This window comes from Terrapene carolina, unplaced genomic scaffold (assembly GCF_002925995.2).
Source record: "Terrapene carolina triunguis isolate 2854851 unplaced genomic scaffold, T_m_triunguis-2.0 Scaffold130, whole genome shotgun sequence".
NCBI lineage: Eukaryota > Metazoa > Chordata > Testudines > Emydidae > Terrapene > Terrapene triunguis.
The window spans coordinates 5644472-5671414 of NW_020664481.1; the positions used below are offsets into that span (position 1 = coordinate 5644472).

The 26943-nt window shown below is 49.8% G+C and overlaps 1 protein-coding gene across 3 annotated transcripts; it reads left to right on the forward strand.

The window, feature by feature from the left end:
• Positions 1 to 425: 425 nt before the first annotated feature.
• On the forward strand, positions 426 to 26943 carry EEF1A2 (eukaryotic translation elongation factor 1 alpha 2). 3 transcript variants are annotated; one of them, XM_026652684.2, is made up of 8 exons: positions 426 to 528; positions 2621 to 2837; positions 7226 to 7405; positions 10785 to 11081; positions 21166 to 21316; positions 23186 to 23442; positions 24470 to 24704; positions 26588 to 26943. In XM_026652684.2, exons 2-8 carry the CDS (start codon positions 2694 to 2696, stop codon positions 26713 to 26715), a joined length of 1392 nt encoding a protein of 463 aa, XP_026508469.1. In that variant the 5' UTR covers positions 426 to 528; positions 2621 to 2693; the 3' UTR covers positions 26716 to 26943. The 3 variants fall into 3 exon arrangements, with proteins under 3 accessions (XP_026508469.1, XP_026508470.1, XP_026508471.1); XM_026652685.2 differs by lacking the exon at positions 426 to 528 and adding an exon at positions 2017 to 2138; XM_026652686.2 differs by lacking the exon at positions 426 to 528 and adding an exon at positions 2388 to 2479.

Here is a 26943-nt window from a genome sequence, read left to right on the forward strand (position 1 = left end):
TTATTCCCTTCCCTCTATCTCCCCCTCCTGCCCCCCCATTCCCGCTTCCCCCTATCTCCCCCATCTCCTCATTCCCCCTCCATCCATCTCCCCAATCCCCCCTCCCTATCTCCCCGTCCTCCCCCCCATTCCTGCTTCCCCTATCTCCCCTCCTCCTCCTCCCCCACTCCCCATCCCCCCCAGCTCCCCCTCGTCCCCCCAATCTCCCCTTCCCCACACCTCCTCATTCCCCCTAATCTTCCCCTCCTCCCCACCCCCTCTCTCTAGCTCCCCCTCCCCACCCCTCCCTCTATTTTTCTCTTCCTCTCCCATCCTCTGCTCCCCATCCCCTCCCTGCCCCCCGCCCCTCGCTGCTCCCAGGCGCCCTCCCCCTCCGCCGGCTCCGCCCCGCTCGGTACCGCATTGCTGTAGCGCAGGGGGTCACTGCATTGCGCCGGCACCGGCAATAGGGGGACCCCCTCCCAGGGAGATAAAGCCGCCGGAGCCGAAGCTGGCAGCCTCTGCGGTCTGAGCCCGGCGCCGCCACCGGTAAGAGCGCCCAGCCGTGGGAAGGGGGGACCCGGTGCCGGCTCGAACCCGGGGCTGCAGGGTCGGGGGTTCGCGGCCGGGGCCGCCTGCAAAGCGGGGGGCTGCAGCCGGGGTCGGGGGTGGGAGGAGGCGCTGCAGCGAGCGATGCCCGGGCAGCGAGGAAGGGCGAGCCGTGCCCGCCGGCGCTGCCGAATAAAAGGGGCTGGAAAAGCGGGGCGAAGGCTGGTCCCCGGAGCCGGTCCTGTCTGCTCGCGGCTTAAGCTGCGAGGTCAGGGCAGTGGCATTGCGGCGGCTGGCGAACGCGTCTCCTCCGAGCTCGCCACGCTGGGGGCTTTGCAGCGCTTGGGAACGGCTCCCAGGCTGGGCTGAAGTGGGGAGAGCGAAGGAGATCAGGCCGGGCGGGGGGGGCAGCGGCTGGGTTTGACCTTGTGCTGACACCCCCCAAGGAAAGGGAGGGGAGACATGCCTACACTTGGGATTTGCAGATCGCTCGGGAAAGGTGGCTGGATTTGAAAATGGGGGGTAGAATTCAGCACGCCGGGTGCTAGGCAAGGCTTAAGAAATGGCAGAATAAATAGTCCATAACTGCTTTGAACTAGCCCAGTCTGGGGCAGTCCGGGTTTAAAAATAACCCGGAGGGAGGGGCAGAGAAGGGGAGGCTGTGTCACCAGACTCCATCAGGTGCTGTATGGGGGGGGGGGGGGTTTGCCCTTTCGCAGGGCTTGCACAGAACTAGATTTTGCAGCCCAAGATGCCTGACCCTCCTACCTACTTGGAAATAAAGGCACTTAGCATCTTTAACCCTGGGAAAAAATACGGTCGAGAGGTTTCTGAAACCATTGGCGGTTGCTTATCTTGAATGTGTTGCAGCTGGAGGATGTGGGATGCACCCACTCCAAAGAGCGGCATTCATTTTTGTTGGCTTATCATGTGCATTAGCATAACTGATTTAATGAAACGAGCCAGGTCCATGAAGGGTAAAAAAGGCGGAGGGGTTTGCTCCTGTCTCAGGGGATATAACTGAGTGCAGGATGGAATCCGTATTCTACCAGCAAACTTTCCCTGACCTCTTTTAACTTTAAGGGTGGATAAAAGAAATTAGTTTTTATTAGGCAATGGACTAGGCTCCTATTCTGCACAGTTACTATAGCAGGTGCAGCACTACCGGGTCCCGTGGGAGGCTGAGGCAAATAGCTGGATGTATTGCTTTTATACCTTCTTTCTATACCTCTTCTTCAATTTTATCTTGATGTGTGGACGAAAAGTCGCTACCGCATGCTCTGATGGCATTGCTGAGTTTTCTGGAAGCTCCCACGCTGCTTCCATTTCACCTTCGGGGGAGCGGGCTGAGCATGGGTTATTTTTGGCTGTTCCCTTTTGTGGGCACCATATTGTCATCCTAACCATGAGCTCCTTGGGAGATTTCAGTCCATGGGGAACCAGAAAGGAACTGAGTATCTTATAGGACCTCTATTGAGACAAGCCTAGACAAGAATGGATGCCTGAGAGCTCCTCGGAGAGCAGAGCAGTGCGTGAAATGGAGGCAGTGCCTAGAAATCGCTGGAATTTTTAACACCGAAGCACCAGGAATAAATCAGTAACAACCCCCTGTAAGTGAGGCTGTCGGTCTGGCAGGGTTTCAAGGGCTAACTAGGATCATATGTTTGAGGCCCCTATGACGTGTCACTTTGAACGAGCAGTCTCATCACCTATCTTTGGCTTGCTCGCAAAGGCTGAAAAGATGGTGACTTGCATGGGGCTTGGAAGGGTTTACACAGCATACAGAAATAGAAAATGAGTGGAGTTAGCATCCGCCACAGCAACTCCAGAGGCAGGCAGGCTCCATCACTGCTACAAAAAAGGGAGGTGGACAGACAAACCTGACTATGTCTGGCCTACATCTAGCTTGCTGGTATCTGGGGAGAGTGTGCCTTAATTCAGGAGGCAGAAGGTAAAAATATGTCTAAATAGCTAAACAGTGTTGTCATTGTAGCCATCAGACTCAGCCTGGGTGAAGCTGCTGGGAAGGTCTGGTTGCCCTGGGTCTTGTTGCTGTCAGACTCTTTTGATGTTCTTGTTTGTCTCTCCCCAGCCTCCACAAAAAAACGCAGCTGTTCTTCCGCTCCTTTGCTTAGCGTCGGCCCTTTCCAACATAACCCAAGAGGATGGGGAAGGAGAAGACACATATCAACATTGTCGTCATTGGACATGTGGACTCTGGGAAATCCACCACCACTGGGCACCTCATCTACAAATGCGGGGGCATTGACAAAAGGACCATTGAGAAATTTGAAAAGGAAGCTGCTGAGGTGAGGCCTCTGACCCTTCCCGTGCCTTCCCCTTTGTCCCCTCCTCAGCAAATAAGTGATGGACAAGCCCTGTAGATCATCCAATCCATCCCCTGCCAGTGCAGGATTGTTCCCTACATTTCCTCCCTTCTTCCTGTGCCCCTCCTCAACCTTCCCTCTACTCCTCTGCCCTCCTTTGTTCCTATTTTCTCAATATCCCTTTGCCTCTGGGCCTTTCCAACTCTTCTGGCCTTGGTAAAAGAGGACATTTTGCACCCTTTTCTCTGGCTCTTCCAGTTGGCTGTGGAATTCATTGCCACATTATATCAATGCGGGTAAGAGTTGAGCATGATTTGAAAGATATATGGGAGACTTACAGGGATAACGTATTATACATTTATTCTTTTAAAGATTCTGGAAGGGAGATAAATGCTTGTACTTTAGGGCATAAGCCAACACCTAAATATTGGGAGCTAGAAGGAAGTTTTCCCTAGGAAGAGATGATTCCATTATTGCCTGCTCTAGGATTTCTTGCATTGTACTCTGAATCAGCTAGTCTTGGCTATTGTTGGAGACTAGATACTGGGTAGATGGTCTGATCCAGTCTGGTAAAACCGATTTACATTCTTGGGTTTGGGATCTTGTGTTTAGTTTTGACAGTAGCTGTCAAAGTAGAAAATCTGGTCTGAAATATGTGTATTCATTTAATTTTATGATTTCTCTTTTATAAAGACGATAATAATAGAAGCATAATAATAAATACATTTATCTGGCTTTCACCATAGAACATACAAAGCCAAAGCATATAACAAGAGAAGATGCATAGAGTAAAAGGGAAGAAATACCTTTGCAGAATGACATTTTGAAATTAAATGAGCTCAGAACGTGGCAATGGTAAATTCTAGTGAAATGAACCATTAGGAGCCTTGATGCATTTTTCAAAAGGTCTGTGGCCATCATAAATCTGTGTCTTTGATGCGCATATGCTTTGATTTTTCTTTATAAAATTCAATATGTGTAATATACAAAAATGGCAGCATTTTTAGAGCTGCCCGTCTTGAATAGACATTTTGCTGATTGTCTCTTAACCCTTTGCACTTACGGATAACATCCAGGATAACCCACCTTTTTCTCTACCTTGTCATCAGTTCCCTTTGCAGCTCTCTCAGCAAGAGCTGCATCCTGTGTCTAAACTCTGTTTTAAAATGGACTGTGCTGTTCTCGTAGATATTTTTGTCCTGTTACCAATGAGTGAGATGCAGTATAATTAGGTTGTTTAGATGTGACTGCAGCCACTTGAATTGAACGGACACTTTCACTGACTTGCCGGAATATGCAGGGGCTAGAAGCTGCTATTAATAGCCTATTGACTGAGCTTCCAGACTCCATTTTCTGATGCAGGGCTGTGGAGGGGGTTTTCGTTCACTAAGTTGCATTAGGAGGAAATGGAGGCCTGCATGAATAAAAAAACAAAACAAAATGACGACCACCACTGCTTCTCTTCCCCCCCCCCCTTTCCCGGTACTATTTTATCTTTTCTCCTTTTTTTTTAAGGAGCGAATTATTTCACTAGAGCACAGAGGTTGTTGTAGCTTGGAAGGTTTCTTTATTCATTATTTTTGATCTCCGAACATAACTGTCCTTGATGCTTAGCTTAATTGAGAAATATCAGGCAGTTTCTGGTATTTAACAGTGGAGTTATTGTGTAAAGCTAGATAATACAGGGTTTTTTTTCTACACCAGTTCTGGGTAACTGAATATACCCAGTGAAAGGGACCTGGGGGATGGCGGGAGGGTGGGAGGGGATCTGTTTGTTAAATAAAGGCTCACATTTGTCCTCAAGCTATGCAGGACATTGTAAGTTTTCGTGTGATTCAGCACTTATGTGGAAGGACCAGCCCCCCCCTTTTTTTTGGGGGGGGTAAGCAAATAATCCTCTCTCTTTGATAATTCTCAATCCTCTGTTTTTCTGAGTGAGGAGGAACGTTGTGAGGTATCAAATAAGAAGGCACAGTTGTATGTTGAAGGTAGTGTCTATAGAGATGAGGGTAAGAACTGTCCCAAATACGTTCAGACTAGATTCAAATCCCAGTCTGCTCTTCTGGGAGGATACAGTTTGACAGGCAGCATGGTTAAGCAATCAGAGCAGTGGTTTGTGAGCCCGGAGACCTGGGGTCTCTTCTCAGCTCTACCTGTGACCTTCCTCACACTATGCCTCAGTTTGTTCATCTATGAAATGGGGTTGTTGATACCATCTCTTGCAAAGTACTTTGTATGAAAAGTGCTATGAGATCTATGTATTGTTATTAATACATTCCACTAGGTAAAGCAGTTTCTCTGGTACTTTTCTCTGATATAGCCACACTATTTCGAACTGTAACTATCTGCAGTAAGAATAACCCCTGTCCTTTTCCATTTGTAATAATGTGCTAGACAAATAAGTATGCAAGCTTGAAAGGAGTTAAACTGTTAGCACTTGCTCAGATCCCGATTATAATCTGAATTCCTTGTAAATTAGCTGTTAGGACACAGGGACTGCTTGGGACCTTCCTTTCTTTGTATAGCTTTTTCCAGTGCCACCAACCTATAGCTAAGGACATGTGAAGATGCACCTTTAGAAATGCATGGAAACTCATTCCTACCTATTCAGAAGAGGTAGGCTTTCTGTTTGCTCGGTGTGGCAGTTTATTTCCATGTAGCAAGGAGTAGGTTTTTCAACTATTTTAGGACTATGCCCATCACCCTCTGTAGCCAGATGCAAAGTCATTCCCAAGATAAATCTGTGTAAGCAGTCTGCACTCCATTAATAATTTGTACTCCACAAATCGTGCCCAGGGGAATCCCGTCTCTATCTCTGGGATGGAACATGGCAGCTGTCTAAGGGCTTGATCCAGTGTCCACTGAAGTTAATGGGAGACTTTCCATTGACTCGGATGGCAATGGACCTAACAACACAGTAGCAGAACATCCACAGTTAAGTTAGAGAGGATAAACTTTTTTTATGCAGCAATATTAACTCTCATATTTCAGGACACAAGCAACAACTAACAGCCTGTGGTTAGGAAGAAACTTCCACTGTGGGTGGATCATCCATAATTGCCCCATATGAAGTTTGTTGCACCTTTCTTTGAAGCATCTAGTACTGATTACTACTGTAGACAGGATATTGGACTAGATGAATCTGCTATGGCATTTGCTATGCTCTTGAGAACTACATAGGAAGTGGCGAAGCATGCCATGGCAAATGACCTAATTCTCTAGATAAGGTCTATTTTTTCGATGTAGAATATTTCAGGTGTTTTTAAAGACTGGAATATCCATGAGCATTAACACCTTTATTTCTGCAAGCACTGCCAGGCAACAGCCAAGTAACTACAGTGCATCTCGTCAGAGAGCCTATTGCAGGATAGTTCTCCCCGCCCCATCCCACTCCTCTCTCTGAGACTTCATTTTCATTGGTAGAAGGTTCACACTTGGGGAGGGATGCACACCACTCCAATCCAGGAGGGGAAAGAGCAGCTCCCCCTACTGGTGTGATTTCAGAAGGCCCTGATTAAGATTTGGCATCAGAAAAGGCCAGAGGGAGGAAGATGGACCCAACACATGGCAAAACCTAATTTAGTGGCTTCCCCAACTATATGAATATATGTAGATTGAGACATAAGGGGGAGACACAGGTAGTGAGCTAATATGTGGGCATAATGCTAACTTGACAAGCAATACAACAAAGAAAACCTGATTTTACTCATTAGCTACAAAATCACAGCATGACTTTACCTATGAGCCAGGCCTGTCACACCATGCTGGTATTTACTTTGATTAGCCCCACACAGCATGGTTTTATGCATTGGATACCTCTGGCCACGATTTCATCCATTCGTCAGCAATATCATAGCATAGGTTTGCCCGTGAATTCATCCACCAATTAGGAACATCACATTGCTCTTTTACGCAGCAGCCCAACAATATCCCATCATCTCATTGATTTAATCTATCCGGCATTATACTGTGGTGGTGTTCATTTCAACTATTGGCTGACTACACCGACACCTGGACTTCTGGATTGAGAAACAGCGTTTTCGGTTAGCCAGCAATGTTGCACAGTTTCACCTAATAGCCAGCAATACTGGGTCATAGATTTTTCCAGTATTGCACCATAATTCTTTACTATCCTGTCCTGTTTGCCTGAAAGAAGAGCATATTTCCTTCAAGACAGATTAAGGCCCTGGGCCTGCTGCCATTGAATTCAGTAGGGTTTTGTCTTTAATGTTTGCAGCTTTGCTCCCTAGTTGGGTATCTGAGCTCGTGAAGGCAGGTTACTGGGATGCCGCATCATGAGCTGACCCTGTTTCTGGGCTCAGGTTTCTTCTCATCAGGTGCTCTCCTCTTTTCTTTTAATCACTTGCTAGATGGGGAAAGGCTCCTTTAAATACGCCTGGGTGCTGGACAAGCTGAAGGCTGAGCGTGAGCGTGGGATCACCATTGACATCTCCCTGTGGAAGTTTGAGACCACCAAGTACTACATCACCATCATTGATGCCCCAGGCCACAGAGATTTCATCAAGAACATGATCACAGGGACCTCACAGGTGAGAACAATGAGAGGAGGAGCAGAAGGATTGCTGGACTTAAAAGTGAAAATGTGCCGTGCTGGTGGGCGGCACCCGGGAAGGGGACAGGGCAGCTGGGTGACACCCTGGGGTGCAGGATGGATGGGGGTGCCCGTGCATATTTTTGAAACCCTAACTTGGGGGGTTTCTTATCTACCAGACTTCATTTCAGAATCCAGCAGATCCAAATTGAAACAAACTGGAAGCTTTCATCTGCACATCATGCTGCACCATTTAAAAAAAAATAAATAAAAAATCCAGAAATGCCAAACCCACAACCTCCTTCTGTATTCGGAATGCATAACGGTGCAACCCCAGCTGCAACTTAATGTTTCATAGAGTTTAAGGCCAGAAGGACCATTAGCTCTGACCTCCTGTATATCAGAGGCCATTAAATTTCATGCCCTTGCCCCAGTATTGAGCCCAGTAACTTCCTTCCCATGGTGGCAGTGCAGTGTGCCGTAGAGACACCCACTGATAACCAATGTGCATGGGGCCTTTCTGTGTCTGGCAAGGCCCACCCACTAATCTCAAAGCTCCTCCCCCCTTTGATTTCCTCCCAGTTTGAGCTAACTGTCCCTCCATGGCCAACAGCGGTTACAGAACTCTCTGCAGCCAGAGGGTGGGAAAGGGCAAGGGGAGAGGGAATCCCATAGTAATAATTCAGGTCAGTAAAGTGCTTTAAAATCCTCGGATGAAGATGCTAACGAACCGCAAAGTGTTATTAATTATCTGACCCTCACAATGCTGCGAAGCGACGCATAATGTCATTAGACTCATTTCAGAGGCAGATACGCTGGTAATCTAGAGTGACCAAGCATCATCAATGGAGCGAAGGGCAGAACCCAGGAGTCGTGGCTCCTAATCCCCCACTCGAGTCACCCCCTTTATAATCAAATGGCTGATGGCACTGGAGAACATAACGTGGTCCTTGTACATTCTCACCCGAAAGGGGAGAGTGTACAGGCTGGGTTCTAGCAGGAGCAGCCTGGGAAGCAGGAGTGGCATCAGGGTGTGTCCTCGGTCCCTTTGGCCGTCCAAGTGCAAGGAGGAAAATTCTTAATCCTGGCTCCCCTCAGTTGGAAGCGGATGGGTTTGCGTATAGTTTTTGTTGAGGGGGTGGGGAAGGTGGGATGAAGTTTGGGGCTCCCAGTGAGGGAGGGCTTTTCCTTGACCTGCACATCATGTTGCCACCGCCACCAGGTGGGACCTGACCATATAGCTGAGAAAGCTAGAGGCCTCCTTTGAGACTTCTAGCAGCTACTCTTAAGATAGCCATTGGGGGGGTGTGTGTGTGTGTGCTTGAGATCAGTGCAGAATGGCCCTCCTCACTTGCCTTCCAGGAGGCTGGTGGTAGCTTCCCCTTTATCACACCATCAGCTGCTGCCAGAACAGAGGCATGAAAGCAAGGTGGTAACTTTGAACCTGGGTCTTACCATTCATTGGTGCATTGTGCTAGCCCCAGAACTGTTGGTCTGAGCAAGCAATACCCCTGCAAAACACGGTCACGCAGAAACCCAGGACTCCTGTTGTCCTAGCGTGATGAATGCCCATTGGTGATGTAGACAGGCGGCATCGCACAGAGATACAGGGGCCCCTGTTGAATATGAGCCAGCTGCAGTTCATTTTCGGGATGCTGCTGATACGCTGTCTGAGCTGTAGAAGTGCAGCTAGCTCAAGCTGTTTAGGAATAGCAGCGGAAAGCGAGGGTTTAGGTGGTATTGGGGACGGGCCCATTCACCAGTGTTTGGACTGGCCTGAGAAGGATGAATATTCAAAGCGAGCAGTGTTCCCTGAGCAAAACTGGGCTGCGGTGCCTTGGGAATCACACACCACCTGCAGTCCCTACCACAGGCCTGCTTCTGAGCGGCGCTGAGCAGCTGCAAACTCCTGCTGTGGTTAGCAACTCTCCAGTTCAGGCCCTGGAGCTACTTCTCTAGATCCCTGTGACAAAATATAGCAGTCGTCGAGGTCCACCTGCGAGCGGGAAATGTTGGCTGGCAACACTTGGTTGCGTGACACGAAATGCATAGTCTCTGTTGGACTAAATGGGAATCCCAGGTGAGCCTTTTCTGCGGCTTTTCGGTCTCACAAAGTGACCCACTGCAGTTAGGAAGACGAATTTTGCCTTGATCCCTAACATTCTGCCGCTCAGCGTACAGAACTCATCTGGGTCCCGTTTTAGATAACAAGGATCATTCCATTGATTTCACTGGGAGTTGGATGAGCCCTAAATGTGACAACGTGGAGTTAGATCACCTATGTCCTGTGAAATTAATATCGTGATGCTCAGCTGGGGTCATGTACTGCCTTCTCATGCTTGCAGGCAGCTTCCATTGTAGTCCCTGTATGTAGCGGAGGAGGGAACGTGGTCATGAGAGAACTCCTGCCTGGTAGCGGGGATAGATAATGGTATGCTGGGTTTGTGCACATGGGGTTTGATCCAAAGTCCATTGAGGTAAGTTGGAAGATTTCTATTGGCTTCAATGGGCATTAGATCAGGCCCCTGCTGTGAACTCGAGTTGGATGGTCTTGTCCTGGTCCCCTGCCCATGTCACAAGACCAAGCTCAACTGGCAGGCTGGCGTAGCACAATTGGCACACGAGTTATATGGGTTGGAGTTTCAGTAGCACCTGCTCAGACAATGCCTGTCTCGAGAGACTCGGGCGTACTCATTTTGGGCCTATTAAAATCCGTGGCAATACTCCCACTGATGTAATTAGGAGCAGTATTTAATCCTCGACGAGCACCGCAGAGAGAAGTGTTGGATAGGAGCAGGCTCACCCTATTCCGGTGTGCATTGGGCAGCCACCCACAAGCAACGAGAGACTGAAAGGATCCATAGGGTCTGAGAAACTGTTTAGGTTCCTAGGTGGCCCCCAGTCACTAGCAGGTGAGCACTGCACATGCATTAATGAACTTGCTCTTACAACACCTTTGTGAGGTAGGAAAGTATTGTTAGCCCCATTTTACACATAGGGAACTGAGGAACAAAAGAATAAATGACTTGCTGAAGATCACCTGTGGCAAAAGCAGGACCATAACCTAGAAGTCCCAAGTACCAGGCTATGGCCTTCACCGCAAGATCATCCTCTCTCCCTAGTACAATAGCAAATAATTTCCTAATAGGGCAGAGCTGGCTTGGCAGGATGGGAGAGAGGAGGATTGCTTTCAAGATGAGGATGCTGTTACTTATCATGTAGGCTAGTGGGAGCAGTCAGGTCAGAGAGGGAACCTGCATGGAGAGGTTATTATGAACCTTCTCACTCAAGAGGAACCAAGGACAGAGCAGTGGAGGACAGATCTCCTTTGGGTTGGCAGCAACACCTAATTTGCTTCATGTCTGTCTTGCTCCCAGGCTGACTGTGCCGTGCTGATTGTTGCTGCTGGCGTAGGTGAATTTGAAGCTGGCATCTCCAAGAATGGGCAGACCCGTGAACATGCCCTTCTGGCCTACACGCTGGGTGTCAAGCAGCTCATTGTGGGCATCAACAAGATGGATTCCACAGAGCCGCCGTACAGTGAGAAGCGTTACGATGAGATCGTCAAGGAGGTCAGCGCCTACATCAAGAAGATCGGCTACAACCCTGCCACAGTCCCCTTCGTGCCCATCTCCGGGTGGCACGGGGACAACATGCTGGAGCCATCTCCCAATGTAAGTGCGCGTGGGTGCGGTGCTAGACTTGCCGCTTCAAAGCTGCTCAAGTCCAGGCTGAGGTTGACCTTTGTGCTGTGCAAAATGAATGCAAATTGCATGCACCCCTGTGATGCAAAACGACCTGTGTTGCAAAAATAGATCTTTGTCCCACAGCTTTAATCCAGCTGACCCAATGAAATGGGCCTAGGGTTCAGGGCCCTGATTATCGGCCTACGTTGGACTGATACCACGGCAGATAAGTGTAAACAGCTGCAGGAGCGGATTTGAGTGACTCTTCCTTAGGGATTTAATTCGAAGGCCTTTGGTTCCTAGCAACCAGATCCATCCACAGCGGTTGTCAAACCCAGGGGGAGCATAACACGTTTCTGTGCACCGTTTGTTCAGTGAAATAACACAAACTAGGTCATGCCCTTGGAATGGTTCCCTTTATTCAGTCTAGTTTCTGCCTATCAGGCATTGGGAAATTCTCCCAGAAGTCTGTGTCAATACAGCAGCTACACATTGATGTGTGTGTGTGTGTGTGTGTGTGTGTGTGTGTCACTGGATAAGTCTCTTTACTCAGGCAACCCAAGACTCTCCAAGAAGGTAGTCATGAAAGTGATGGTCCATCAGATCATCCAGGATTGTTCGTTACAGGACATTAGCTAGGGTTATGTCTACTCTAGTTTTAAATGACCCAAACAGTGGAGCTTCACCATTCCCCTTTGGAAACCATTCAGAGACCAACTGAGGAAGAATTTCCCGACACTAATTCTAAATGTCCCTTTCTGTCTAAATTTGTTCCCATTCCTCCTAGTTATATGCCATGTACTATGCTAGAGAATCCCTCTCCTTCCTCAACAGGTACATCCTGGACATATTGCTACATTGTTCTCCTATTCCCACCTTAGCCCTCACTTCCCCAAGCTGTGCATATTTAGCTCATTCACTCTTCCTTCCTAAATCAGTCCTTCATCGCACTGATCTCCTCCGACCTGCTTTGTCCATACCTTTCTGATGATGTGGTACCTAGATTGAAATGAGCTATTTCAGGGACGGTTTATTGTACCAGAAGCAGCTCCTTCCCCTATAAGGCATATGACCTAGTGGTGAGCCTGTTCTGTACGCTGCCACATGGCAGGACCACTTCTTGGCTTCCCCAGATGTACCCCATGGCATGTCTTGGGGGCCACAGGTTTGTTTGGTTTTTTTTTCTTGGCAAAATCACGAACAACAAAATATTATCTCCCCCCCCCCCTCCTCTGCTCAGCCGAGATGGGAGGAGAAGAGAAGCTGCCGTTCCCCATGATAAAGAGAAACGTCTAAGCTCTTAATCTTGCAGCAGCTGTTCCCCGGCGGGTGTGACAATAGGGCTTTGTAGGGGCCTCCTGCAGTTGTCAGCACACCTTTGCCAGACAGCCTGTCTTCTAGGATAGTGACACTCGTATAGTGAAGTTTTTTTGGTGGGGGGAAAAAATAACCACAACCCAAGGAGAAGAAGGGCCCGGTGGTTGGGCTGGTGACCTGGCACCTGTAAGATCTAGGTTCAATTCCCTGGTCTGGCACAGACTCCCCGGGTTACCTTGGCCATGTCATTTAGCCTCTCTGGTGCATCTGTTCCCCATCTATAAGAAGGTGGATAATAGCACTGTCCTTCCAAACAGGGCTGTTGTGAAAATAAAGACTGTGAGGTGCTCGGGTACATTATCCTAAGTACCTCGGTTAAAGGAGGGATGTGCTGTAATTACACCTATAACGATGAAACGTTATTCAAACATCATTGAGCCCCCATAGGACAAACTGGTCAGAAGAGGACCAGGCTTAACTTAGAAGAGAATATTTGTCCCCTTGGACTTTAGAGAGTCTCTTCCTCTCCCTGTGAAGCTGGGGTAAGGTCCGTCTTGGTCACTACAAGGAAAGTACCAGGGGTTCTTGACTAGACTCAAGTTAGACAGGCTTCCAAATGTCACCAGTTGCTGGGTTGGGAAGATGATACTGAGCAACCCTCCTATTAATAGGTCGGGCGGTGGAGGTGCAGAGTGAGGCTGTGGCACGCAGGACTCTTTTTAAACTTGAGTGGGCTGGCCCCATTCATCCAAATAGCATTTTCTAAACGCTACCCCTTGGTTGTGCCAAGCTTACGTGCAGAAATAGCTTTCCCGTGCCAGACGGAGGCAGCTGTCTCGGGGATGGGTGGCCAACAGCTGTTTGAACAGCACATTAGAATGCCCCCGTCAATTGAAATGGCAGCGGGAGCTTGGGTGGGTAGAATTTTAACACTCTTACGCTGACGAACGCACCACAAGACCCTTAGCATTGGCTCAATCCGGCTGAGTGACGAGCTGTTGCAAGGTGCTGAGCGCTCTGGTCCCAATCCAGCAAAGCACTTAAGCCCATGCTTAATTTTAAGCGTATGAATAATGCCACTGACTTCAGCCTTGCTTGCTGACTTTGTTGGATTGCAGCCAGTGACCACAACAATTTGCAGGATCAGGCTCTGCAAATGACCAGGACTTCAGTCTTATGTCTTACCCAAAAGATCAGACTAGCGCCCCCTACTGCCACTTCTCCTAGGAGGGGTCTAGTGAGAAGCAGCATCTGGGTTTTCCCCCCTTACAGTAAAGGCTTGGTTTTTTTTTTTTTTCCCCCCCATTTTCTGGCTGGGTTCCATTAAAGCACAAGGCAGTCACCATGCTCCACGGCAGCTTCATTCTCCTCCATGCCATGTAATGGCCTCATCCAAATAAAATAGGACACAGCCCGGCTGCATTTGCTGCAGGAGATCTTCGTGAGACCATCATTTTGGACCAGTCCCCGGTTCCTACTTTGGAAGCAGTGAGGAGATCGAAAGTAACATACACTGGCCGGCAGACGATTCTGTGCTACGCTCCCAGCCATCTTGGCACCCCGCTTCCATTCAGACCTTGTTTAACTGCTCATGCTGTCAGACCAACGCTTCTGGAACGGGCCAGTGGATTGCTTGATTTAGCATGTGCCCATCAGTTTAAGGGTTAAATATAAGGCATTCCACTGAACATCAATTCCTAGGCCTCTGTTGGTTCTACACAACGGGGGCAGATCTACAGCTCACTGAAGTTAGTAGAGAAATGGATTTCAGTGGGCATGCGAACTTGGCTTTTCCCTTCCCCTTGCAGCTTTCTGTCGCTTAGAAGCCTATTTCAGGGAAGGTGTCTCGAGCAGTGGCCGTTTACTCCTGTGGCTGGCAATCGGTATCAGGCTCTTTTGGGCCCAGCTGATGAGCAACATGCCCCTTTAAAGATCGGTTCCCTAATACAGCCCTGAAGGCAGTGTTTAATTTGTAATGAAAGAGGCGCCGAGTCAGGCAGTGTCTCCACACTTCCCCCACCCACCCCAGGCTCCTCTCCTTTAGAAATACTTGCCGAGCAGTTCTGCAGAATGAGCTGCTAAAGGATCTGGGGCTGCTTCCCTGAATTTCCGGGTGGGAGTGAGTGGCTCCTGGGAAGGGCCCGTGATCACACCGTGTCCTGCGACTCGAGGCTGCTGGGCTATTGCTCTCTCCATCCCAGCCAGTAGTTTGGACAAAGGCATGAAACTCAATCTGGAAACTGATGCCCGTTCTCTCTTGCTGGTACTGGCTGGAGGAGGAGGCAGGTGCAGGGCTGGCTGCCAGCCACTGTGGTTTCGACCTTTCCTGCCGCACAGAAGCAGAGGCTTCTCCAGGCACAGTCACTTGCCAGAGCAGAGGGGGCTTGGGAGCGGTGCAGTTTCCTGAAGAGGCTGAACCATTTTAATCAACGGTAGCGGTCCTCTCTGCCTTTTCCTTAGTGTGGTTATTGTATCCTCTGTCTACCAGAGCCACAAGCCCCTGCAGCCAGGAGGTCAGGTCTACCAGCCCCTTCTGGCCCTATAGGCCCAGGCCACAAAGGGTGCAGCACAGAGAAATGCAGCTCGGCTGGTGTTGATTTCAGCTGGTCAGTCCTCTCTGACAAATTAAACTCCAGCCTGGGAATGGTCTCCAGTTAGCAGCTTTGCACCTGCATAGGCTCTAGCCGCCACGTTCTGTAGGTTTTTTTTTTTTTTAAACCCATCCCTGCCTGGACATTGACCACCAGGAGCGGATCCCATTCTCACCAGCCAACCTTGGCCCTCAAACTAGGTCAAGTAAAAATGTGTTTTATTTTTATATATATATAGTAGAAGGCTTGAATGCACCTGCCCCTGGCAGGGGCACTGGAAATGGGAGATGGCGCTATGCCTTGTCCTTGTGGAGAGCAGTCACTGCTCTTTGCTGGTGCCTCAGTGGGGGTTAGGTACCTGGAAGCAAGCACAGGGGCCTGGTGGAGCAACAAGAGGCCCTCCAAGTGGAGATGGTGGGAGTCCTCATGCTGCATCCTTCAGAAGGCAGTGGAGGGACTTGCTAGAGTGTGAGCATTCCAGAATGACTCCCCCAAATTTCTGGGTCATAGAAATCATAGAATATCAGAGTTGGAAGGGACCTCAGGAGGTCATCTAATCCAACCCTTACCCCCTGCTCAAAGCAGGACCAATCCCCAGACAGATTTTTGCCCCAGATCCCTCAATGGCCCCCTCAAGGATTGAACTCATAACCCTGGGTTTAGCAGGCCAATGCTCAAACCACTGAGCTATCCCTCCCCCCCGCCCCCAAATTCTTCCCAGGGTCCCTCCCATGGTATAGCTCCTCCCATCCCATGCCTCCGCCCTGCCTGAATACACCTGTCTCAGTAGAAAGCCCCACAGCTGAGACTATTCATAAGGCGCTCAGGGGTAGCTGACTTCAGAGCCAGGCCTGGATTGTGAGTGTTGCCCTGCCTGAAGGCGCCGGGTGGGAAGCATCACATGGAGAGCCAAAAATAACAGGAGTACTTGTGGCACCTTAGAGACTAACAAATTTATTTATGGAGAGCCAGTTTCTCTGCTGCCTCGCACTTGTGATGCCGTTGACGCCTGTGCAAAGTGGGTGTGAAATGGTACCAGATCAGAAGGGCAGCCCTGCATACTCCCAGCTGTATGTGACAGTGCCTGGCAGCAGAGAATCAAGCCCTGATGATATAGGGGACAAGCAACGTCCATAGTATGTAGAGACAAGCGTGTTTGTGCTGGGAAGTGGACATGGGTGAAGATTGGGGGAAATAGAGTTTCCTAAGTCCGTCTTTGTTGGCTAAAGGGACATTTTGCTTGCTGATGGCTCCCAGTCCTACCCCCTAGGGGAGTAGCTAATGGATTCTGATACTGAACTGCCTCCTAAATACCGGAAATGTTCTGGGCAGGAAACTGCAGAGGAGCTAGCAATGAGGGAGTCGGGCAGAGAACTGTCTACAGTGACATTTGTGCTTTCTGGTGTCCCATGATCTATGGGGTGGTGTCACTGTCAGGGGGGAATGCCAGAGAGAATATCAGTGATGGCAATGAAGGAGACTGTCCACCAGATGGTGCTGTTGCCTCACACAGTCTCAGCCAAAGGTTTCTGTAGCCTGGGAGGTGCAAAGTCCCAAGCTTTGATGCGGAGGAAGGTTCACTCATTTATCAGCTCTGAGGTGCTGAGAGGGCAGACGTGCTGAGGAAAACCCACTTGCCTCCAGCCACCCTAGCAGGGCGCAAAACTCACCAGGCAGCTCTCCCAAAACCGTGCGATTGGCTTGGAAAGAATCCCTTTTTTATTTCAGAGTAGCAGCCGTGTTAGTCTGTATCCGCAAAAGGAACAGGAGTACTTGTGGCACCTTAGAGACTAACAAATTTATTAGAGCATAAGCTTTCGTGGGCTACAGCCCACTTCTTTGGATGGATATAGAGTGAAACATATATTGAGGAGAGAGAGATATATATACACACATACAGAGAGCATGAACAGGTGGGAGTTGTCTTACCAACTCTGAGAGGCCAATTAAGTAAGAGAAAAAAGCTTTTGAAGTGATAATCAAGATAGCTCAGTACAGACAGTTTGATAAGAAGTGTGAGAATACTTACAAGGGGAGATAGATTCAATGTTTGTAATGGCTCAGCCATTCCCAGTCCTTATTCAATCCTGAGTTGATTGTGTCTAGTTTGCATATCAATTCCAATTTTTTATTTGCGTCTTGGTTTTGAGCCTTGAGGAGTCACATTTTCAGGCTTTTCTGTGGAACAACCAGGGCTGGAAAGTATCCGAGGGGTAGCTGCGTTCGTCTGTATCCACGAAAACAAAAATCCGGTGGCACCTTAAAGACTAACAGATTTATTTGGGCATAAGCTTTCGTGGGTAAAAACCTCATTTCTTCAGATTCATGGAGTGAAAATTACAGATGCAGGCGTAAATATACTGACCCATGAAGAGAAGTGAGTTACCTTACATGTGGAGAACCAGAGTGGACAGGGCCAATTCAATCAGGGTGGATGTAGTCCACTCCCAATAATTGAGGAGGAGGTGTCAATACCAGGAAAGGGAAAATTGCTTTTGTAGTGAGCCAACCACCCCCAGTCCCTATTCAAGCCCAAATTAATGTGGGTAAGTTTGCAAATGAATTGTTGCTCTGCAGTTTCTCTTTGAAGTCTGTTTTTGAAGTTTTTGTTGTTGTTGTTGAAGGATGGCTACTTTTAAATCTGCTATTGAGTGTCCAAGGAGATTGGAGTGTTCTTCTACTGGCTTTTGTATGTTACTATTCCTGATGTCTGATTTGTGTCCATTTAACCTTTTACGTAGAGACTGTCCGGTTTGGCCAATGTACATGGCAGAGGGGCATTGCTGGCACATGATGGCATATATCACATTAGTAGATGTGCAGGTGAATGAGCCCGTGATGGTGTGGCTCATGTGGGTGAGTCCTCTGATGGTGTCGCTAGAGTAGATATGGGCACAGAGTAGGCAACGGGGTTTGTTAGAGGGATTGGTTCCTGGGTTAGTGTTTCTGTGGCGTGGTGCGTAGTTGCTGGAAACTTACTTATCAAAACAAACCCCGCTGAGATTCTCATGGAATCACCACCTGACTCCAAGCGCTGGGGCTTTATGAAAAACGCCAGATACCCAGAGCTGCAACACCGCAGGGAGCCTGGTTCTTCTCTCACTTACCCCAGTGTAAATTAAAAGTAACATGAGGGAAAACTTGTACAGCAGAGATGAATCAGGCCAAGATAGTGTGAAATATAGAACTTAGTGCTTAGATACAGTGCTTTATTTGTATTCCAGTAGCTCTAGGGACTCCAGTCAGGGATCAGAGCCCCATTGTGCTTGGCACTGTGCAAACATAGAACAATGAGACAGTCCCTGCCCTGAAAATCTACCTCCTCAAAGCACTTTACAGACCTAAGACCTTTGGGAGGTGAGGATGCCCTCTTATGGATAGGGAACCTCTGACACAGAAGGTGTCACACTAGAACATGGAGTGCCTGTAATATATCAAGAGTACAGCTGGACCAGTGTACAGCCACAAGCATATGAAACAGAGCGCTGTCTACACTAGGGCCTATGCTGTTGCTACCATTGGTGGGGCTGTATCTCTGAGGGTCATTGCTATAACCCATTGGTACTAATTTTCCTAGTGTAGAGAAGGCCAGAGAAGTTAACCAAGTTTTCAGTAGTCCTGAGGACAATTGAAGTCAGTGGGGACTAGAGGTGCTCAGGATGTCTGGGAATCGGGCCCTGTGTGGCATGCCCAAATCAGTGGCAGAGGGAATTGAATTTGGGAGCTCTGGGTACCACTCTTGGTTCCTGTCCATTAGAGCATCCTACCGCTAGTTTTGTTTTACTAAGAGCTCCTGAGATGTGGCTGGGCTGAACTTGGAGCTGGGGGGGAAGGAAGGTGCCTGTTTGCTACCTTTGCACCTCCCAGATTCCAGAGCCACCAGGAGACAGCTCAGTCCCTGGTGTGAGCTAAAGCAGCCCAGAAATGGCTCCAATTCACATCCTTCCTCCCCCGGCATGTCCTGCACTGAACTCTGCGATGGGGAGCAGCGGAGGGCTGTTCCACCCACCCAAAGCCGTCAGGGAAGCAAGAGGTGGAAGTTCCCAGAGACCTCCCAAGTGACAGGGGAAGCGGACTGGCACGGCTCTGACATTCACGGGGGTCAACACCCACCTAGAGTGGCCATTGGCTCCGAATCAGGAGCCTGTCAGTAGACACCTCTCCAGAGGGAGGTGGATGAGGCCCTGGTAACTCAGCTCTGTGACTCCGTGTCTCCTGCTTCTCCTGTCTCTCTCCTTTGTGACTCCCAGCTGAGGGCATGGGCTGTTTTCTGAGGGTACTGGGCTCCGAGTCAGCAGGCCTGTGTCTCTGCCACTGAGCGGCTGGGTGACCTTGGGCAAATCACTTCCCCTCTTTGTGCCTCTGTTTCTCCTCCTGCCTGTTGTCCCTTCAGAGGGTAAGCTGTTTGGGGCAGGGGCTGCCTCTCCCAGTGTTTGTACAGCACCTGGCACAGTGGGGCTAATCTTGTTTGCTCCTGTAATGCAAATAATAAAATAACAGCCCTCTGGAGGGTAGGAAGTCCGGCACTCAGAATGCACTGGAAGACCTGGGCTCCCCTCGCTGGGTTTTCCCGGTTACCCCTAACGTCAGGGTTAAAGGAACCTGATGGTATGTGTCACCACTGTCTATTGGATGGACTGTGTCAGGCCTGCGCGAAGGTTCAGCTCCCTCTGCTGGCTGAGCTGAGGTGTTGCTGCTGCAGCTCGCCTGGAAGAGTTTTGTTTTCTAGAGCTGACGGTTGGGAATTCTGTCCTGCACGGTTGGCAGGTGGCCGCGCTGTCTCTGTGTCGGTGGCCACGGAGCCAAACGCGAAGGGAGGTCTGGGAACGTGCCGCTTGCTGCCAGAAGCCAGCCATGGTCTCGATTTGCATTGCAAGCATGAACTGGAGTTTCCTGGCATGGTGCCCTACGAGGGTTGCTAGGATTTGGCATTCAGGTCTGGGGGGAGCTTAGCTGCAGTGCCCGGAGCAAGCTGCCAATTAAATCAGGCAGTTAAACAGTCACTGCCACCTGCTGCTTTGAGTGGACTCGTGTACTTGAGAGACTGGCAAGACTTGAAGGCATCTTGCATATTCACCTCTGCGTCAGCGCTCCCTGCCCTGCCCTGCCCTGAGGTCGCCTGTCTTGCGTTTCCTCCTCTTCAGCGCTCCCTTCCATCCATCTTTGTTTCTCTCTCTAACTTGAGAAACTTTCCTCTCAATGGCCCATCTCACCATTTTCTTCATCCTCTCCCTCTTTCCTCCCATGCACGCCCCTCTCTGGCCTTCTGTACACACTGGAGTTGCATGCGTTTAACTTGGCTTTAAACCAGCTCAGTGAAACCGAGCAAACCCCTGCGCGGATGCCTTTTATTTCAGTTTAAGAGTGACTTGGCTTACCCCTGTTCCTGATCAGCAGACTTCAGGCTGAGATCAGTTTTCAGAGGATCCACGCAGACTTTTGCCTTGGTTTAATGATGTCAATTTTAAGTTGCACCCGTAGTTTAAGCCACTGTAACTCTGCCCGTAGGTGAGCCCGCTGCATGTGTCGCAAAATAGGGGGCATCCCCTCCCTAGAGCGTCCAGCAGTCTGCAGGCTTGGGTCTGCCCCTAGCTGAGGTTCAGTGAGTCATCAGGGCAAAGGTGAATAGGGACAGATTTGGGGGTGGAGGGAACAGTCTATCCATGCATATCCCAGCATGCAAAGGGAATTAAAAGGCCAACATGTCCACTGTCCGTCCCTCCCAGCAGACTGTGTCACTGGATTACTTGTGCTAACATATGGTGTGTGCTGCTCCTAATGAGAGGAGAGAAGGGGGGCTGGGAGGCCTTGCTGGAGCGGCTGGTGAGTTAAAGCAGGCAGATCTAGATTAACACACGGGATGATCTAGCAGAAGGCTTGCTCCTTGCTAAATGAGTCGAGCCAGATTAAGACAGGTCAGCAGGTGACTGCAACCCCAGCTCATATAAAGAGCTTTCTGCTCTCCTGGAGAGAAATGAGCCTCTCTGTCTGGAGATGGGGTTCAGATTCAGTGGCTGAATGGCTGTCCCAGAATCCTACGTGGATACGAGGCTTCTAGCATGCTCATCTCCTGCTGGAAGATTTCTATGGGACTTCGGGTCTGAAGGGTTCTGCCGCAGAGAACTGGCCCGCTCAGTGCATGCTTCTGCCCTTTTGTTCTCCAGATGCCTTGGTTCAAAGGGTGGAAGGTAGAACGTAAGGAAGGAAATGCTAGTGGAGTGTCGCTGCTGGAAGCTCTGGATACCATCCTGCCTCCCACCCGCCCTACAGACAAACCTCTGCGTCTGCCCCTTCAGGACGTCTACAAGATCGGCGGTGAGCAAAGCGATTGCTGTCTTCTCTCCCTAATTACAGCACCCTCTGGTGGTTGGACCAGAGATTTCCCCCCCATAGGTATTGTCCACATTTTCCAGGTCTAATTGGGCTGACTTACTTGGACTTTGCAAACTCCACCCAAAATCCAACCTATAAGGGTTGGAAGAAGCTAAAGGGAACATTGAGTTAGGACCGTTGCAAAGAGACCCATCGGTGGCTAGTTTTACAAGGCTGGAGATTTAGGGAGGCATTTGCAGAATGTTTGTTTCTTTTGGGGGCACAACCTGCACCCAAAAATTAATTTTCTGAGCATGAATGTTGTGGGTGCCAGATTGTGCCTGGAAACAGGGCTCTGCTGAAATCTGGTCTAAGGCCCAAAAGGAAATGCATGTTAATGATTCCTCGCAAGGAACACGTGTCTGCCTCATAAAATGGCCACCGACCTTTGCCCAGCTCTCAGTCTGCTTAACGGGAGCTGCAGGCCAGAATGGCAGCGGGCACTGCACGGCCCGGTTGGAGGTACCCTGGCTCAACTGTGCTAGAGGCCAGGATCGGGACAGCAAGGAGGCTCTGAGGTAGGTGCTGTGGTTGAGCTCTCTGGGGGAAGGTGGCTTGCTCAGTGCCCGCTGGCGCTATGCCCCGATGTCACCAGCGCTGTCTGTCGCACAAGCACTAAAATTCACTGAAGAAAAAGTCAGATCAGCAAGCCAATAGCCTGTGCCCTTGAGAGATCCTTCTCTGCCCTGTTGGCACCTGGTCTCCCCCACTCCCCCCCAAGAGTCAGATGCCTTCCAGTTGCCTGTGTCAATCAGTAACACCGCGTTAGCTAGCCTGCCCGGCAAGCTGTGTCTGGGATATTTAAGCCAGACTGTCTCCTTTGCCCTGGTGAACTGAGGTCTCGGTGGATATAAATATCTTGCAGGAGTCCCTCCTGCTTAGGGCACAAGGCAATGTCTGCTGAATCTCTCCCAATCAATTTGCAGCCCCTCCCCTCACCCTAGCTAGGACTTGCTCAGTGTGGAAGTCAGGCATGGATTGAATTTTTCTCCCCTAAAGTGCATTGTTGCAGCCTGGGCTTTTAGTCGTTAACCTGCCGCATCAGATCACATGGTCATTAGTTAGTGGGTCCCAGTCAAGGGCATGAGCAACAGATACAGAGGGTTTTCCCACGGAGTAAGCCGAGTGTTTGGAGGAAAACAATACCGCGGGGGGGTATGAGAACTGACTCCAAGGAGGGGACGGATCCAGCCAGGCTTCCTGGCATCTTTGCAAGGTCATTTCTCTTGGTGTTTCTTACATAACTCATGGAATTTTCCAAACTCTTGAGATGGAGGAAGTTGGTAAAAAGCCTCCCTTTGGTTAATACCCTCTCTCGTTCTGTCACTCCCTGGACCTAGGCGCTAATTCTGAGCAAGTATCTGGTGCGTTGTCAGGGCCGCTGTGAAAGCACTTAGCAATATTCAGGCCAGGAGATTTCTTTCCTGTCCCTATGAATTTAAAGCAAGAGGCTTTACATGGGTAGAATGGAACCTCTTTCGGATGACCAGGGGCTGCACAGCTAGTCCTGGCTATGAGGTCCCTTCTTTGAGCTATAGAGGGTTTCTCAAAGCACTGAATGGGTATCATTTATCTGGCACAGAGCAAGGCATTGCTAGGGGCCCTGGTAGCTGATCTTGTCCCCTTGGTTCTAGATTAGGCCGTAAATAAGCAAATAGTCCCACGTCTTCTGCTGGTGTAAACTGACATAGCTTCACTGACTTCAGTGCTTTCCACCAGCTGATGGTCTGGCCCACAGTCTCTGGGAATATGATAAGCTGATTGCTTTCAGCTCTGCTGTCTTCATGTCGCCTCCTCTCTCCTCCCTCGCAGGTATCGGTACTGTCCCAGTGGGCCGTGTGGAGACGGGGATCCTCCGGCCTGGCATGGTGGTGACTTTTGCCCCAGTGAACATCACCACTGAGGTGAAGTCGGTGGAGATGCACCACGAGGCTCTGAGCGAGGCCCTGCCAGGAGACAACGTCGGCTTCAACGTGAAGAATGTTTCCGTCAAAGATATCCGCCGCGGGAACGTCTGCGGGGACAGCAAGTCGGACCCGCCCCAGGAGGCAGCGCAGTTCACGTCTCAGGTCAGCAGCACTGAACAGTGATCAGGTAATGGGGGTCCATGAGTCACATCCATCAGCGCATGCATGGACAAGCTGGGGACTTTCTGGTCACAGGTACGGAACAAACCCAAGGCCTGCCTATTGGTACATCAGGTTGCCGGGATGGATAAGATCATCTCAGGAAGGGCTGCCCCAGGCAGCAGCACTTCTGAGAGGCTGGTAGAGACTATCGCAGCCAGCTCGAGGTGAAGGTTTTATAATTATGTAGTATCTTTCTCCCAGAAAGATCCCAGAGCTCTTAACTACCTGGTGTTCAAGCTATGTACATGCAGATATAAGAATTGCTTTCACCACTACTGAAATTTAGCCACTTCTGGGGTGGAACACAGCAGCGGTTGAACAGTGCACAGCAACACATTACTCAGCACTTTAGGGACAGCAAGCATAGTGGATTGTAGCCTAGTGGATTCCATGTATGCAGCTGAAACTTCGGCGTTTTTTATGTACCTGTGTATACCAGCCTTTCAGGTCATTTACGTCACGTTTCTACTTTCCTTGTTTAAACCCAAACTGGGCATGGTTGGCTTTTCATGGACCCTAGTCCCCACTGCTGCTTGTTAGAACTGTCCGATTTTCCCCTTCAGCCTTTCTCCATCAGGGCGGGGGAGCTGAGGCGAGGTTCTATGGGTCTTTATGAAGGCTGGGCCGGGAGAGGGCTTATAACAAACAGATGTTCTCCAGAGATGATACAACTACCAGATGAATCTCTTGCTCGCACACAGCCCAGGGAGCTGGGACTAGAACGCTGGTCCGTCAGCATCCAAATACAGGCCTCCTAGTGCTTAAGCTAAGGGAGAACTCGGAGAGCTGGTAATGAAAGTCTGTCTTATTTTCACTGAGTGCCAGCCACTAGATGGCAGTATCTTCTTCACTCCCTGCCCCCACAACATACTGTGTACTTGGGCTGCGTGGGAGCGGCAAGGGGTTTCCTTCACGGTTTTCGCCTCCGTGTACCCTGGCGAGCTCCGTTTTTTGTTCTGTGTTCCAGGTGATCATTCTGAACCATCCTGGCCAGATCAGCGCTGGCTACTCCCCTGTCATTGACTGCCACACCGCGCATATCGCTTGCAAGTTCGCTGAGCTGAAGGAGAAGATCGACCGACGCTCCGGCAAGAAGCTGGAGGACAACCCCAAATCCTTGAAATCTGGAGATGCCGCCATTGTGGAGATGATCCCTGGGAAGCCGATGTGTGTGGAGAGCTTCTCCCAGTACCCACCCCTTGGTGAGACAACGGGTTTATTGTTTACCTCCCATTGTTTACATTCCTACTCTTCATACCCACAAAAGGGGGGCTCAGGGCTGGTTATTTCCAAGGCCGTGGTCAGTTGTTACCTCCCGGAAACCACGTGTCACATCAGGGTGAGGAGGTCCCTAACTGGAAAGACACTTGAGCTACTTAAAGTCTCTCTGAGTCTGCTGACATAGCGTTTATGATGCGGGCCGTGAATTTTTGGGGTTCTCTAGTCTAAATCAAATCCTGGCAGCTAACGAAGCATGTCCTCCGCGAACAGGCTACTGCACTCAGCGGGATGGATCTTTCTGGGGCAAGGAGTCCCAGCTCCTGCAAAGGGGGAGGTGTTAAAGCAGATCCATTTGGATGCTGTCGTGCACCAGGATGTATTTATGTGGTAATGCTTTAACTTGCACAGCACAAATCTCTTGTAACATTTTAATAACGGGGTGATTACAGAATCTTCAGTTCAGTGAGCCGCAGTGCGAAGGCTAGCTTGATGATAACAATGAGTTTAGATTACTTAGTCCAGCAACAATTCCCATATCACCTTCATTCCTTGGTTAGAGGACAGAAGTACCAATAATAGGGTAAGTGTTCAGTGAAGTGGTATTTATGTACCTTTCCCAATTGAGAGCCTGATTGGCAGCTCTGTAGCAACTTGCAGGCCTAGAACAGAGTTTAGTGCACCTGCTCATACAGCTAATTGCAAGGTGTAATCTGTGCACACCTCACACAGCCCCACTAGAGTGTAGAGGGAGAATTGCATGCTGGGATCTGTAGTCTCAGCCAAATTGCATGCTGGGATCTGTAGTCTCAGCCAAATTGCATGCTGGGATCTGTAGTCTCAGCTAAATCTAAGAGGAGAGCAGCCATGGGATCGCATTGCAGGGCTCATGTGGCCCACGTGCGTGGTGCTTAGTATCTGGAACTGGTTGTAGAATGGACAGGAATATCAACTGTTTTTCTCAATTTCATTGACGTTTGTTTGGCCGGTTCTCAATCAGCCACACTAAACCCTAAGGAAATAGGGTTACATGGAGCAAAGGAGGAACTGCATGAGGTCTGCGATAGGCACCTGCATCAAGGTCATGCTGTCCTTGAATTGCCCTTCCTTATGCTATATTGGCTCAGGAGATGCCTTAAGTCTTGAAGGGGCCTGAATCAGCCACGCCTGGGGGGTTGACAGACAACGTCACCGAACGGCCCCTTCACTGAGTGAGAGGGAGGAGCTGGCAAACAAATCTCAGAGCACAGGGGGCATTCCTGTGCAGCACAGGGCTCCTTTGGCGGTGCAGGGCTCTGAATGAGGCATTCGCCTGGAGCTGCCATCCGTAAATATGAGGATCTCTTCATCGCCTCCCTGGGGGGCAGAGTGCAACACGCCCAGCTCCTGCTGATTGGTGGAACAAGATGCCTTGTGACTTGTCCCTCTAGGGCAGCCCACTGTCCCTCCTTACTGCAGGTCTGTCTTAGGTACTTATCAGGCCCCCATTATGTGCTATCTGAGCACCTAAGACTTGTTAACAGACATACTCCCTGTGAGGTAAGCAGGACTATTGTCCCCATTTTAGAGAGAAACTGAGGCCTGGAGACGTTTAGTGACTTGATCGTACACAAAATGTGTTGGAGCAGGGAATCGAATGTAGGTCTCCCCTGTCTGGGCTGGTGCCTTAACCACTGAGCCGTCCTTCCTTCTCTGTTCTAGTCTGATCACCATCTGCCTGGTAAAGTCTGTTGCCTGCTCTGGGCATGGACTGGTCAGAAGGGGTTTCTAGGTCTAATCTGAAATGGGGCTCTACACGTGTTAAAGAGACAGCAACATGCTCCTGTTCTCACGCCACCTCCTTCCTCTCCATCCCCCCACCCCGCAGGACGCTTTGCTGTGCGCGACATGCGGCAGACCGTGGCCGTCGGCGTCATCAAGAACGTGGAGAAGAAGAGCGGTGGTGCCGGCAAGGTCACCAAGTCGGCCCAGAAGGCCCAAAAGGCTGGCAAATGAATTGTAGGCTCCCAGTGCATCGCGCAGAAACCATCCCCGTCACCAGGATGCTGCCATCTTCTCCCTGAGGCGCATGTGTGCACATCAGCTTGTAAGAGTTTATATGTCAACGACTGGATGCTAACCATTAAGGTCCAGTGGAAATTCTTTAAAAGGAAAAGCATGTTCCAGCATTTGTGAGGCTTCATGTTAATTTTACCAATAAACTGGTGCAACATCCACAGTGAC